The 15416-nt window shown below is 26.0% G+C and overlaps 3 protein-coding genes across 6 annotated transcripts; 1 reads left to right on the forward strand and 2 right to left on the reverse strand.

The window, feature by feature from the left end:
• Positions 1–1842, reverse strand: LOC126871451 (COP9 signalosome complex subunit 5). Of its 4 annotated transcripts, none has more exons than XM_050630314.1 (5): positions 1716–1842; positions 1167–1346; positions 845–1079; positions 579–773; positions 1–504 (listed from the first exon to the last, which is right to left on the reverse strand). In XM_050630314.1, the coding sequence occupies exons 2-5, from the start codon at positions 1316–1318 to the stop codon at positions 52–54; spliced, it is 1035 nt and encodes a 344-aa protein (XP_050486271.1). In that variant the 5' UTR covers positions 1319–1346; positions 1716–1842; the 3' UTR covers positions 1–51. The 4 variants fall into 4 exon arrangements, with proteins under 4 accessions (XP_050486271.1, XP_050486270.1, XP_050486274.1 ...); XM_050630313.1 differs by having other exon boundaries at positions 1657–1826; XM_050630317.1 differs by lacking the exon at positions 1716–1842 and adding an exon at positions 1455–1649.
• Positions 1843–2267: 425 nt separating this feature from the next.
• On the reverse strand, positions 2268–15362 carry LOC126871429 (transcription factor IIIB 90 kDa subunit). Its single transcript, XM_050630254.1, has 15 exons — positions 15132–15362; positions 14676–14889; positions 14494–14578; positions 14262–14398; positions 13888–13992; positions 4561–4710; positions 4233–4326; positions 4022–4154; positions 3852–3945; positions 3613–3768; positions 3450–3535; positions 3154–3391; positions 2890–3064; positions 2627–2805; positions 2268–2551 (listed from the first exon to the last, which is right to left on the reverse strand). Exons 2-15 carry the CDS (start codon positions 14887–14889, stop codon positions 2418–2420), a joined length of 1980 nt encoding a protein of 659 aa, XP_050486211.1. The 5' UTR covers positions 15132–15362; the 3' UTR covers positions 2268–2417.
• Positions 5646–13714, forward strand: LOC126871437 (BTB/POZ domain-containing protein 6-B). The gene is made up of 7 exons (XM_050630277.1): positions 5646–5920; positions 7727–8008; positions 8108–8255; positions 8323–8539; positions 10000–10186; positions 10250–10428; positions 10553–13714. The coding sequence occupies exons 1-7, from the start codon at positions 5824–5826 to the stop codon at positions 11015–11017; spliced, it is 1575 nt and encodes a 524-aa protein (XP_050486234.1). The 5' UTR covers positions 5646–5823; the 3' UTR covers positions 11018–13714.
• Positions 15363–15416: the final 54 nt, after the last annotated feature.

The raw sequence follows: 15416 nt of genomic DNA on the forward strand, positions 1-15416 counted from the left end.
TAGATTATAATCATTCTTTTTATTGTAATTATTACACGTTATATATATGTTTTACTGTTGCTGAGTTTCAATAGGATTACACCCAACTTGATTAAATAATCTGTCCTTGATTATTTGTGCCATTAATCCATGAATAATTTCAATAGTAGTCTTACAACTGTCTCTTGTTGCTTTCATTAATTTTTCTACAGTACTGCGATCATGAGGATCCGTTCCACCCAAAATAAATCCTCTTCCAAGTGCAACCTCTGACTGCTCAAGTTTATCCGATAAATCAAATATTTGCCCAGTAGTGTAATCAGCATTTGTTAGAAGACTAGAGGAACTTAAAGTATTCACCCAGTATTTATTCCACAAAGAATCTAGTAATCTTCTATCTAATGATGATTTAAAATAAGAAACTTCCAAAGAATAATATTGTTTGCAGTGAACTCCAAAATCTTCAATCTTATTTAATGGTATTGTTTGATACTCAGATGGTTCTTCATTTGCTGGTTTATATCCCTTTTTATATCAATTTTTTTTTTATTATTTATTATTTCTTTTATGTATTATAAATATTAGCAAATATATACCACCTTTGGATATGTTCTAAATGCACCCAAACAAACTTTGCCAGCAGATATTGTTCTCACAGGATCAATTACAATAGCAACAAATGGTTCCTGAAAATTTTGATTGAGCATTTGTGTAGATACATCAATACCCGATAACCAACATCCATAGCCAGGATGACTATGGTACCATCCAATAGCATTTTCTTGTCTTCCAACCTTAATAAATTGAAAAATAAATATTACATTATAGGCAGTTGTTACATGTTATATCTGTAATAATTAAGTACTTGTTTAGCTGCTTCTATATATGCTGTCATATACTCATAAGCCTGTGCCTGAGCGTTAACTCTTGTTTCTGTGCCTTCTACAGGTAATGCAAAAGAATCCATAACGATCATTGTATTTGCTGCAACTTTTCCAAGCAAAAGACCCATTACTTCTAAAGTTCCTCCAGAACGAGCATGCATAACCATTTTTAATAATGCTAATGCAGAGATTTTTATATCTTTGAAAAAATGAGGACTGAAATATGATCAAGAATGTGTGGTTGGAAATGAGATCATAAAAATATATCTTAATATTGATACAAATATTTAAAAAATAACATACTCCTTTTCCCATGGTTTTGCAGCTAATATATCTTGTTGTTCTTTACGATCATACCTATAAATTTCATCAACAGTGCTAATTGTTTCAATATTATTTGACATTTCCCATGTTTTTTTGGCAATTGTACTTTGGTCAGAAGAAGTGCTCGCCATATTTAATCTATATTCAACAGCTTAAGTTCTAAAATAAAGAAATTATAAATTAGACTTATCATATGTATTTTGTCATGTTCTTTCTCAATATTATACTTGAATGTATACATATATTATTATTTAATGTGGATAAGACCTTTTCCAACTATAATCAAAACAATTGTTAATTATGAAAAAATAAATAAAATTATTCCACTGATCATTTATCAAATGATAAATATTTTATGAAACAGTATATAAATCTTAAATCACTGCATAAATCTGATTTTTTACATAATCCAAATATGAGAATGTATTCTGTGACTGTTTAATACAAGTATAGATATTTGATAAATTACGTTTATAAGCCTTTACTAAACCGCCTAATACGAAAATTAAAAATAATTCAAAATCATACTCCTATACTTTTACCACAACACTTTGAATTACTACGTCATATGCTTGTTTCGAATTGAACAATACTATAATATAATAAATGATAGACCACCACCACGTCTTTCAATACATCGTATTATTAACGCCATCTATCAACAAGATTTTCATTATTATATTTTGCGGTATTAATTGAATATTTTATGTTATATACAATACCTAATATTATAGTTTATGTAATATGATGATCTTTTCCCTACTCGCAAGGAGAGATTTTAACCTATCTTGTTTATTATTACTCTGATACTATGTATCTCCAATATGCGTGTAAGGAAAATATTAAGTATAAGTATACTAAGAAGTAGACTGCAAAGTTTAATTTACGATTAATTCCAAAGTATTAAGTAACATAGAAAAAGGTATTATAGAGATAAATTTTATTTCATAAATATAGCGCGACGCAGTTAATTTTTCTATATCGCATGCGTTTGAATGACGCCTTCAAGAGGTTGGACCCTAACCGCTATATCATTTTATTATTATGATGCTTTTGCAATTAAATAAAAAATTTACAGAATTATAAATTAAGAATAGTAAATGCTTTATTTTACATTATATCTGCAGTCTTTTTACTAAATCCTAGTAAATGGTATTCTAATAAATAAATAATCATTTTATAAATGTTAAACGCATCTTTAGGATCTTAATATTAGTTCACTAAATATAATTAATAATCTTCTTCATCATATCCATATCCAAAGTCATTCTCATCTTCTGACCCATGATGTCCAAGCATTTCTCCAACAGTCATTTCTGTGGGATCAGCTTCAACATCCTCATCAACATAATCATCGGTCTCATCTATTTTGTAAAGAGAAGTATAATTAATTTAATCAAGCAAAAGAAATTTTACATGAGTGGAAATTAATAACTTACCCATATCACAAGAGGTATCCATTTTTGGAAGTATAGATTCAGTTGTATTAGTTTCTATTTCAACTGGCATTTGCACTTCTTTTTTTGTTTTCTGTATTTGAGGTTTAACTACATGAGGTTTCTTTACTACTGGTGTGATTGGCTTATCTTTGATTCTTGATGAGTTAGAAATATTAGATCTATAAATATAAACATTGATATTTATTGTAGAGATACGTTTCTTGTACAGAATAAAAAAATAACAAAAAATATTATATACTAACATTTTATTAGAACTTGACGAAGTGTTCATTTCTTTCTTTGGTGATTGAATTGGCTCTTCGACCTTTTGTTGTTCTTTGGTTGAATTATTTAAACTAACGTTTAAACTTTTCAGTACTTCATAATTAATTTTCGATGATATTTTCTTCTCTTGTAACATTTTTTCAATTGCTTCGCCTAATAAAATTATAAAATGAACATAATAAACTATAACAATTGATAAAAAATTAATATTATAGAATTTGTAGTAAATATTATAACATTACCTGCAGTATTTGCAGGTACTTGATTTTTATTACGTTTAGTAATCCGCCGTCGTTTCTTCTCAGGTTTACCTTCTTCTTTTTCTTTCTGCCGTCTTTCTTCTTTTTCTTTTTGTTGATTTAAATATTCAGCATTCACTTTATTCCATAAATTGTGTTTGAATTGTGCTTCTTTTTCTGACATAATATAACTATCTAACTCTTCGTCATCTAAATCAGCAACATCAATCTCTCCAGTATCCTTAAATAGAAAACATTAATGAATAACAATTGTTTTGATTAAAATTAATTTTACTTACATTTTCAAAATTTGTGTTTACTGACTCTTTTGTTTCATTTTCTCGATCATTTATTGATATCAATCCCATAGAAGCAATATTAGGTCCTTTAAACAATTAGGCGTATTATAAATTTTATAATATAACATTATAATAGAATTTAAGAAACTGTTTAAATCCTTGCCTAATCCAGTAATTAATCGATCGTTTATGTTATTCATTTCGGAATCTTGAAAATCACTGTCAGGGTCATCTACATCGTTTCCAACGTAATGTTTAATTACATCTAAATTACTTTCCCTTATAAATCTATCAGTATCTGCTCTTTCTATAGAAGCAGCTGGAAATTAATATTTTATGGTTTTTTTCTATAATAAAAACAATAAAATAATTCATCAATTTTTTAATTATTATTACAATTACCATCTTTGCGCTTTTTCATTTTTCCTAATCTGTGTTCTTCTAATTGTTTGTCAATTTCTGCTTGCAATTCATTTATTTCTGTATCTATGTTTAACTAAGAAAAAACAACAAATTATGCATAATTAATTATGTAGATATACGATATATTATAAAATAAAAATATTCTATACCCTTTGTAATCGTTCTCTGTCTTTTTTTCGTGCTGCTTTAAAAGCTGGAGGATCCTGTTCTTCTTCCAAGTCGACCGTCATGAATTCTTCAAGAGTCAATGCGCTTGAAGGTGTATCACCAAATTCTATAAGCCTATAGATGTTAATGTATAAAAATTTGTTATCAATTTTTACGTTTATTTAGAAAAAGACTTATTTGAATACTTTTTACCTCTTGCGTAATGTCGATTCATGCACTTTTACAATTTTAATAATATCCGCCGGTGATCTATTAAACTCATGTAATCGAGCAGCCATCAGCAAAGCTAATGTAAAAGAAATATCGTATATTTGTTTAATATCGATTTAATTTCAATGATCTCTTTTTTTAATTATATTTAATAATATAATTTTGACTTTTTAAGTGTTTAGGTGAATTTGTAACAAACGTTAATGCAAGCATCATATGTAAAATTTTAAAATGTATTAATTAAAACTTAAGTATTTATATTAAAATTAAATAAAATTTAGATTACGAATAAATGAAACTTTTCTAATACCAGCGCCACATAATCCTGATGGTCTACGCCCGCTGTGAATACTATCCCTTTTCATTCTTTGAACTACTCGTAAAGCCGTCATTGATACTTCGTGAGTTTTTTCACCAAATTCCAGCTTATTTGCAAATCTCATAATATATAAACATGGATCTATAAAGAAAAATAATGTCAACAATGTGTTAAATTTAAAAATTCATCAAATATTAACAAATTCATTTTATTAGTTTATTAATATAGTATATTATATTAAAATAATTGCCAAGAATTTCCTTTTTATAATATATAATACACTTTTATGTTATTCTTACTTAAATGTAGAAGGTAAAATAACAAAAAGAATAAAATATATAGTAATTATATAATTCCTGAAGTTTCTATTTAATATTTATTCCATTAGATTACGTTTGTATTGTACGCTATTGTTTGTAAGTGGACATTACTTGCGAAATATAGATGGTGTTCACTTTAATGTTTCGCACAATTTTCAAATTGTTCGCAGCAATATAATAAAAAGATTATTAAATAAACTTTATTTCTGTTGAATGAACAATATATTATGCTGAATGGACAACGTATTAAAATAAAATGTATTTTTTTTCTCTTTAGTCTCGATCATATTGATCTTGTTGATCATATTACACTAAAAAAGGGATTTATTTTAATGTTCATCATCCTTACATCTTGTTCACTCATATTATAAATAGATTATAGTTAACATTTTTTATTACAATACTATCTTGGTAACTGGTCACGACTTGATACTGAATCTGACCAATTAACAAGGGAGGAGTTTACACCATCAATAATTATGCTTGAATATGAAATAGATAAAAATATAGAGCAAGATAATAATACTTGGTACTCAATTCCAGATATTTTATACAAGACAATTGAATTTCAAAACTCCTGTAAGCAAAATGAGAGAAATATATGTACGTAACACCGGAGTTACGCTCCATAAAGATACTTTCAAGAAATGGTGAGGATGGTGATGGCCAGTTAGCAAGACAGTACATAATCGCAAAACAGATGAAAAATCACACGTTAGAGCGAACACCCTGTATACACATACTGCGCAGATTAAAGATTGCGTTTTTGAGAAACACCAGATATATGGACGCGCGTGCCCTAAGTTTCCTATCGACCGACGTACGGAACTATCTAACCAGCGCCCGTCTGACATGGCGCCCATGTAAATGAAATCCAAAATCGTTCCGTGTTGCAATTGAAGAGAAAACGGGCAATCAAGTTTAAAAAGTGAAAATGGCGATGTCAAATCTTTACTCGAAAATATCAACGAAGCCAATGAAACGGTTCCAGGACAACGTCACAGTCAAACAGACTAATCCATGGTTAAACGGTGAGAGATTATTACAGATATAAATAAACATAATATGCACTTTAAATATATACTGTCCATGCATTTATTAAAGTGAATTATAGAAATAAGAATAAATGAAATTGTTTTTATTTTGTTTAGCTATATCCGAGTAATGTTGTATCATTTCCATAATGTTTATTTTCACTTTGAAACACACAATGATATTTTAACAACATTTTAATTAATTTACCTTGAGCTTTGAAATATTTTATTTGGAAATGCATTCTGTAAAAATAATTTCGGTCAATTAGGAATTATGAATGATAGATGAAATAGTAAATATATTTTACAAAGTAGTATATAACATGAAACTGTACAGACTTCAAATATACAATATTATAGTGTTAAACTATTTTACGTAATTTCATTTAAATCTTATGATTTTTCATAAAATATGTCTATTACGATAAATGTTCGATGAATCAGAAAATGTTGAATCAAATAGAATAATATTGTACATATTTTTAACGTTTAATTTTGATCATATTTTTCGTATTATTCATATGATATTAAAACATAAAAATTAAAATTAGAAAAATTCATAAATCGATAATAGCGTTATAATACTTATTAACCTATGTTTTATTTTAAACCAAATATATATTTTAAAAATTTCGAACTAAATGTGACTTTTCTGTTTTAAATAATTTCTATTATTATATTGTTATAAAGTCTTCTGACTATTTTATATAATAAATAAATTTTTTTGTAATAGCTAAAGATACATCCAATTTAATAAAAATTTGAAATCATGCAAAAAGTATATTAACCCTATAATATGTATGTATACATACATTCATATGAATTTATTTGACATACGTATCACGTGCACCACAAAATTTCTGCGAAATTATACGAATAAAACCGGAACAAACCGAACTTAATATCATTCGAAGTCTTTATACCTATAGATGAATTTTCCTTAAGTGTATAGTGTACATTACATATACATAAGTGTATATTTGTGTTCGTAATGTTTGAATATGAGAGGTGGTCTTTAAAGCTACAGTGGTAGCAAATATTTACTATGTTATGATAGAAGTAAAAGATTCTATTTAAAATTGTTCTCAAAACTGTGGAATAATGTACACTAACGGTAAAATTTTGATGATTTTGCTTTGCATTCGTTTTAATTGAACCGTCGCTAAAAGGTGATAGATTATACAACATCTTAAAGCGATGGTAAATAAAAATAATGGATGTACGAAAACAAACTTTGATTAATTTTAGGAAGAATAATCTAATTTAGAGATCTTAAACCTTATTACAGTTATTGTCTTGCATAACCTCTATTAGTAATGAAAAATATTTTTTATTGATGAAGTTATACAATCGGTAATATCAGCTTTCGATATATTCTAGCTTAATATAATTAATATATTTATATAAAGATATTATCTATTAATTGTACTATTAATGAATTAATGAAAATTAATATAGAATAGTGTTACTTTTTGTAACTTTACTATTGTTACTTTGACATATGCTTAATGTTTGTTATAATTACTTTTTATATAATATTTACTCATCCATTTTTAAGTTTAATCTTTATGTAATGATACTAAAAATAATAAATAAAAGAGTAATATTTAAACATATTTTATTCCGTTAAATCCATTAAATTTTTTTATATAATGTTCTGTATGCTAAATTGTTTTAACATAATAAGATAATAATTTTGCCTAAATATGTTGTTTGATAACAAAAAAAAACAAAAACAAATACTAGATAGAAATGAATTTCACCTAACTTAAACCTAATATATTGATATTGTATATGTTTTAGCGGAATCACTGATTCCTGTATCAGATTCACCACCTACTGTAAGCCCATTATCTTCTTCCATTGTATTACAACGTGAAGGAACGATAAACCAACCACTTAGTGCACCTGCTTCACCTTTGTCTTCCTTATCATCTCCTTTAACTCAATTGAATTTGTCATCACCTGAAGACTGTACACAAGATCCTAATTGGCAGGCAACAAAACCTACAGTTCGAGAACGAAATGCTGCCATGTTTAACAATCATTTAATGGCTGATATTATATTTATTGTTGGCAGCCCAGGTAATTAATCATAAAGTCATTTAGTAATTGGATAAGCAGTAAAAATAATTTAATGTATTAAATATATTAAATAATAATATATTTGATTACTCAATGTAGGTCACATACAAACTATACCAGCACATAAGTATGTATTGGCCACTGGTAGTTCTGTATTTTATGCCATGTTTTATGGTGGTCTAGCAGAGAATAAAAGAGATATAGAAGTACCAGATGTAGAGCCTGCTGCTTTTCTTGCTCTATTAAGGTAAATGTTTTAAACTTGATGAAGACATCTTAAATTATTCACTACTTATTTTATTATCTTTTCTCAGGTATATGTACTGTGATGAAGTACAATTAGAAGCTGACACAGTGTTAGCAACACTCTATGTTGCTAAAAAATATATAGTCCCTCATTTAGCAAGAGCATGTGTTAATTATTTAGAAACAAGTTTAACAGCAAAGAATGCATGTTTACTTTTAAGTCAATCTCGTTTGTTTGAAGAACCAGATCTTATGCAACGTTGCTGGGAAGTTATAGATGCTCAAGTAAGTTTAAATAAAAGAATGTTGAAGTCTCTTACTTTTAATGATAATTTAAATGTAACGTTAAAGAGTAAATCAAACTCTTCAAACTGTTTGAATAACAAACTACATGATTCTGAACAGCAGTTTATTCAGAAAACTACAAAAACTAATAATTATGGAAATATAAAAAATGGACTATCAGTAGTATCTCATTGCTTCAGTTTATCTGAGAACAATTGTTGTTCTAAACTTAACAACAAAAAATTATCGTTTTCATTATTTCGAACTCGAAGTGAACCTTATTTTACAGATAATAAGTTAGAAATTGAAGTAACACAAAATGTAACTTATGAAGATAACTTTATAGAAGAATATGAACACAACAGAAATGATTATAATGATTTTTCCAAAATAACATGTAATATTAGTCCAATAATTACTTAAAGAATTTATAACATTTATTCTGTATATTAAAAAGTTCAAGATATATAGAATTGCTTATCCCTTTTTTAATTAAATTGAGTGAATATTTGAAAGACTGATTGACAAAAAGCTATAAAAATATATTTTTTTAATTTTTAAAATACGTTTTTAATCAAAATTCGTCTAAACTTCATTATAAAAATTCCATTCATTAATTATTAAAGATAATATTACGAAAGATTAAATACATAATAAGCAATTTTATAAAGTATGAAAATAAAATACTTCAACAACATTTTTTTGTAATATTATATACTATATCATACTTATTTAATTAATTTTGTATGTACATATATGACTATTACACTAATATTCATAAAATATTTAATTGTAATAAATTATACCATCATAAAATTAAATGTTTTTCAAAAAATTATAAAATTAGTTTCCTCATAAAAATATCATGTTTAATATATACATTTAGAACAGATTTTTAAAAATTTATTTCTACTTTTAAATTGTATCCTGTATCATATAATAAACATTTTTTTTAGTAAATATATCGAATATCAATGTTAACAAAGGATTAAGTTTTAACTAAATCATTGAAATTAGTTTTATATTTATATTTTTATTTTCTTATATTTTACATATACTAATTGTATTTGATAATATTCTTAATATTTTTTAAAGAATTCTTAGAATTTAAAAAATACTTTTAAATTTAGAAAGAACACAAATATACTTTTTGGATGTTTTGAATATAAGATTAATATATGTACATATGCATCATGCAGAGGCCAAACTGATTAATAACATCATGGGTAATCATCTAATTTTTAGAAAATTAAACTCTAATATATTCTAATATTAAAATTAAGTATTTTTCAGGAAATAGAGTTGATCACTTTGGCTTCTAAGTAATTCATACAATATATATAAAATCAATGAAAATATATTCCTAAGAAATATATCCTTTTTTTTAATAATTAAATTTTCGTCAAAAGATAATATATATTTTTACTAAATTTATATATATAAAATTGAATGTAATACAGGCAGAAATGGCGCTAAGATCAGATGGTTTTGTGGATATTGATATTCACACTCTTGAATCAGTGCTCTCTCGAGAAACATTAAACTGTAAAGAGATACATATATGGGATGCTGCATTAAGATGGGCTACTGCAGAATGTATTCGGCAAGAACTTGAACCTTCATCAGCCAATCAAAGACGACTATTAGGTAAATATCTAAATTAAAATTTTAAATCAAAAACTAGTATCACTAGTGCTTTTTTCATTCTAGGATCTGCTTTATATTTAATTAGACTTCCTGCTATGAATTTGGAAGAATTTGCCAATAGTGCTGCTCAGACTGGAATCTTAACACAACAAGAAACAATTGATGTTTTTTTGCATTTCACTGCTAGTAATAAACCTCAACTTTGTTTCCCTACCAAACCTCGACAAGGTTTAAAAACTCAAGTAAGTACTATAAAACAAAATCATTTATTTAGGTTTAATGTAAAACAACTATTCATAAGTTAGTAAGCTTGCATAAGTTACATATAGAGTAATAGAACTAAAATTTCTTATGCTTTATTTGCAGGTGTGTCATAGGTTTCAGTCATGTGCATATAGATCAAATCAGTGGCGTTACAGAGGCAGATGTGACTCAATTCAATTTAGCGTTGATAAAAGAATATTTGTTGTTGGTTTCGGACTTTATGGAAGTTCATCTGGTGCTGCAGATTATAATGTTAGAATCGAACTTAAAAGATTGGGATGTGTTTTATCTGAAAATAGTACGAAATTTTTTTCGGATGGCTCGAGCAGTACGTTTCATGTATATTTTGAGAATCCAATCCAAATCGAGCCAGAATGCTTTTATACAGCTAGTGTAATATTAGACGGAGGCGAGCTAAGTTACTTCGGTCAAGAAGGAATGTCAGAGATAACAGTTGGTAATGTAAATTTTCAATTTCAATGCAGTTCGGAAAGTACGAATGGTACTGGTGTACAAGGAGGGCAAATACCCGAATTAATTTTTTATGGACCACCAGTAGATGACTGATGGAAATTTACCACAGAAATAATGGTTTAACTGCTGGTCTCTAAAAATATGTACCTTGACATTGTTCAAGATTTTGTATAATTGTTTTGAGTACTATTTTTAAATCGATGACGAATATTGTGTAATAGATGCACTTTAAAAAATATTAAATATTTTGAATTTAGTATAAAATCATAATGAATAGTTTGCAGAAGAAATTATAATTTTATTTCTGTTATTATCACTCTATTAATCAAATATAAAAAGAAATGTCTTTGTTTTAATTCAAAGACTTGAAAACAAACTTTCTGTTTTATGATACATTGAATATAAATATGAACAATTGCATAAAAATTTATTTTCGTAAAATAAAAGTCAAATATATATATAAAAACTAATATTTGCTTTTATATCAAATAATAAGGCAGTATTAAACTAAGGAAATAAATAGTTTACTATGTTTAAATTAAAATTAAATTTTAAATTTACATTTTTGCAGAGGAGTGTGTCTACTACAACTTTTGATGTATTCATATTTATGCTTTGTTTCTTCCGAAAAAATATTACATTTCTTATATAACTTAAATACTTGAAACATTATTTGTAAATATGCAACAAGTGAAGTATATAAAATACTTGTTAGATTTGAAGAAGAAGAAGAAGATGTAAAAACGATCTTTAAATTGATAGAAAACAATTGAGAAAGTTAATAAGTGCTATTTAAAAGGATTTACTATCTTAAAAATTATTGTTAAATAACAATATAAAGAAATAAGCAAAAATCAATTAATTTTGGAAACTATATTGTTATCTCGACTAATTAATTCTCAATTAAAAAATACTAATATATAAACTATAATTTTTTTTAATTGAAATGCTTTAGAATCTTAAATGAACAATGTACATTATCGTTTTATGGAGGAGAATATACTGTTTTTGCTAACATAAGTAATATTGATTTAATGTTGCATTCATATATCATGTATTTTAGAATATACTATACTTATTGGAAAGCGTCATAAGCAATTTTAGAATAGTATTATAAGTGAAACTGCCTATACAAAATAATATTTGTTTTTTATTGTAACATTATTATTTTGTTTTTTGTATCATATTCATAAGAGAGGAGATACATTTTACTTTCTTAGATTTATTGATTCTTTAATGTATGAAATTATGTACTGCAAAAGGTGATTGTTAAATTATTAGAAGGAATGTTTAAATGTAGATCCTTAAAGCAAATAGCGTTTTTGTACACAATATAAAAATCACAACAATACTTTATATGTACATTCTACGATATTTTAATCATGTTTATATAATTTTATAATTTACTATAATCTATGTAAAAAGTAGAAAAATATTCTAGTATAGTTTCAAGATAAAGTATATACTAATTATATATAACTCTCTTATTTTTTTTTTATAATAAACATTATATTGTATCCAGTAATGCTATAGAATCTGGCGCCAAAGTCTACATTGCAAAATAGTAAATACTATTTAAAAAAGTACAATGGATTGCAATACCAATAATAATAAAATGTACAAAATAATGCCTTCCTACTACTAGTATGACTGGCTGGTGCCAAAAAAAGGAACAAGTAAATTTTGAGAGCATCTCTGTCTTAAGATTGGCATTAAAAAAGATATTAATTATATCATTAACTTCTAAAACAATATTAAAATATTCAGTGAACAATTTTAGTTTGGATTTAAGTTAGATTAATTTATTACTAATAAATAAGAGATTTAGTTTTGTATTCTCCATTTTAGATATTTGATATTATTTAAAATCAAAAAATTATTTAACATTACAATATAAAATATGAAAAGTGTAATTGAAAATGTCTACACAAGCAATAAATTTAAAGAATAGTCATCTTATATTATACTTTTATGTATTAAAGTACTTCAGATTTCTTGATTATTTAGTAATATACGGAGTGAACAAAAAAGTTGAATACAACTTTAGGAGCATGTAGTACTCAGCAAAAATTTTTAATAAACATAGGTTCAAAAACTATTAATTTCAGAGTTACAAAGTTTTTTGTCAGTAAGATATTACCCTTACAACATATGCTCAATATGACCCCTGTTCAGTTCAGCATACACTTCAGCATATTTTCTTACAGAAATACATATACGTTGAAAAATCTCGGCATTTTCCTTATCTCTTGGTTTTGGATTTTACGGAAGTGAAGTTAATATCTCTTGGCAACAAAGCAGCTGGTTTATTATATACTAAACATTTCGTAATTAAACATCTCTGAAATTAACGGTTTTTGACCCATGATTATTAAAAGCTTTTTGCTTGTTATGATGAATACTACATGTTTCTAAGGTTTCTATCCTCAGCTTTAGCAGTGTCCTCAATTTTTTTGTACATCTCGTATACAATAGGGCTAAATTTTGAATTAATATTTCACTATTATACTTTACTATTAAAAAACTGAGTGTATGTGAAGACACAAATGTTATATTTAATACTTAGAGATATTTCAAATATGAACAAATTTTTACTATAGTTAATCAAGTATTTAATTTTGTATTTTTTCAAATTTAACATTTAATACAACGATAATGTATGTAAGAAATCACTGTTTATAATCTTTTTCAAGCGGTAATAAATGTAACAATAACTGTTGTTTCTGATAAAAGTACCTTACGAAATAAGAAAATTTATATCTGAAGAATAAAACATGTCAATCTAATTAATTGCAAATCGAACTATTTTATTTTATTAAAAGTTAAAGATTATGTATGTATCATGTAACATTTAATGATACTTAAAAATTAGTTAATTTGTTCTTAAATGAGAGCAAATAAATTGAATACAGGCATAAATTAGAAGTAAAAATTTATAACATGCAAATTTATAAAATGCTTACCTACTGAAGGTATATTGATGCAAAGAGCTTGCGTAAACCTCAGATATGTGCGTCCCAATTCATGAACACAAATTTGCAGCACATCACTGATGTCAATAAGCATATCTAAATAATTGGTTAAGTACATACTTTACTTCTGAAAACTTGTCATACATAACAAACGAAACTTATATTATTATTTATTATAATTCTTGCTTTTCAGTTTGGAATAGCTTCCGACTTATATCATAAAAAAAACTTATATTTCAATAAGATTTCACACTAAACCAAATACTTTGTATTTATGAAATAGATATAAAGTAGCAAAAATAAATTCAAGAATGATAATTATAAGAAAAATATTGTTTTTTATTTTATGAAAATATAAAGGATACGTGCAGTGCCTTCTGTACGACAAGTAATATAAACACAAGCTGCATGATTATGTGCTTGCTTCCTCCCACGAGTTAACTGACGATTCAATGCCATTTTATAAAAATTCATAGATGTATCAATACAATGCTGATTTAATCTAGTAACAAAATAAAATACATATTAAATATTTTATAAAATATAATAAATGAAATTAATAATTTACTGATTGTATTATAGAAAAAATTTACATACTGTAATTGCATACATAAATGAGTTATTCCTTTTCTTGCATTTTGCAATGTTATTCCTCTGGATTCTTTTCCATTGACGTGATATGCTATGAACATAAAAATGATTAAACTAGACAAATGATGGAAACTAGTAATAAGAAAATAAAGAATATTTAATGTCATATTTATTATAAAATAACGTACTTGCTCCAAATCCTGTAGCTCCACCAGTGCTGTCATTAGCAACAAATTGACCAAGTACCATCATATTCCCAGATGGTGTCTCTTTAAAAGCTGTTTCACTAACAATAAGTTGGTCTTCCAACACAAAACCACAATCTGTACAGACAGCATCTCCTCGGGCTGGATCTGTTTCAATATTTGTAGATCCACAATTCCGACACTTACTCGCAGACATCTGTTAAATGACAACACCATCATTCAAAAGGAAATCTTTATTATTAAGAATTTAAAACGACATTTTCACATAATTTATGTTATTTTTTATGGTTCAAAATCAATGCATAACTAAAATATTTAAATTTTATTAATGTTTCCCTAAATTATGCAAGATACTTAAAAAATAAATAAAAGAATTACTTTTAATATATTAAGCAATAATGAAAAAACAATAATTTTTATATCATACTTTGAAATTACCTTTGTTCTTTATGTTCAACTTTAAATTATTGAAATGATGACATATCAAGTATTATAGGTTAAATAATTTTATTAAATAATTATAACATGATGACTATGTCACACTTTATTATATCGTGTTTTACATAAAAATATGTAGAATCAGGATAAGTTTAACATTCGTCTGATAAAACGATCTTAATCAAATAGTTTGGAAGCACACTCGTTATTACAAACATGACATAAGGATTAGATTGAATACAAAAAATATGCGCATATATTCACTGCTTTAAATGACTATATGTA

This window comes from Bombus huntii, chromosome 11 (assembly GCF_024542735.1).
Source record: "Bombus huntii isolate Logan2020A chromosome 11, iyBomHunt1.1, whole genome shotgun sequence".
Taxonomy (NCBI): Eukaryota; Metazoa; Arthropoda; class Insecta; order Hymenoptera; family Apidae; genus Bombus; species Bombus huntii.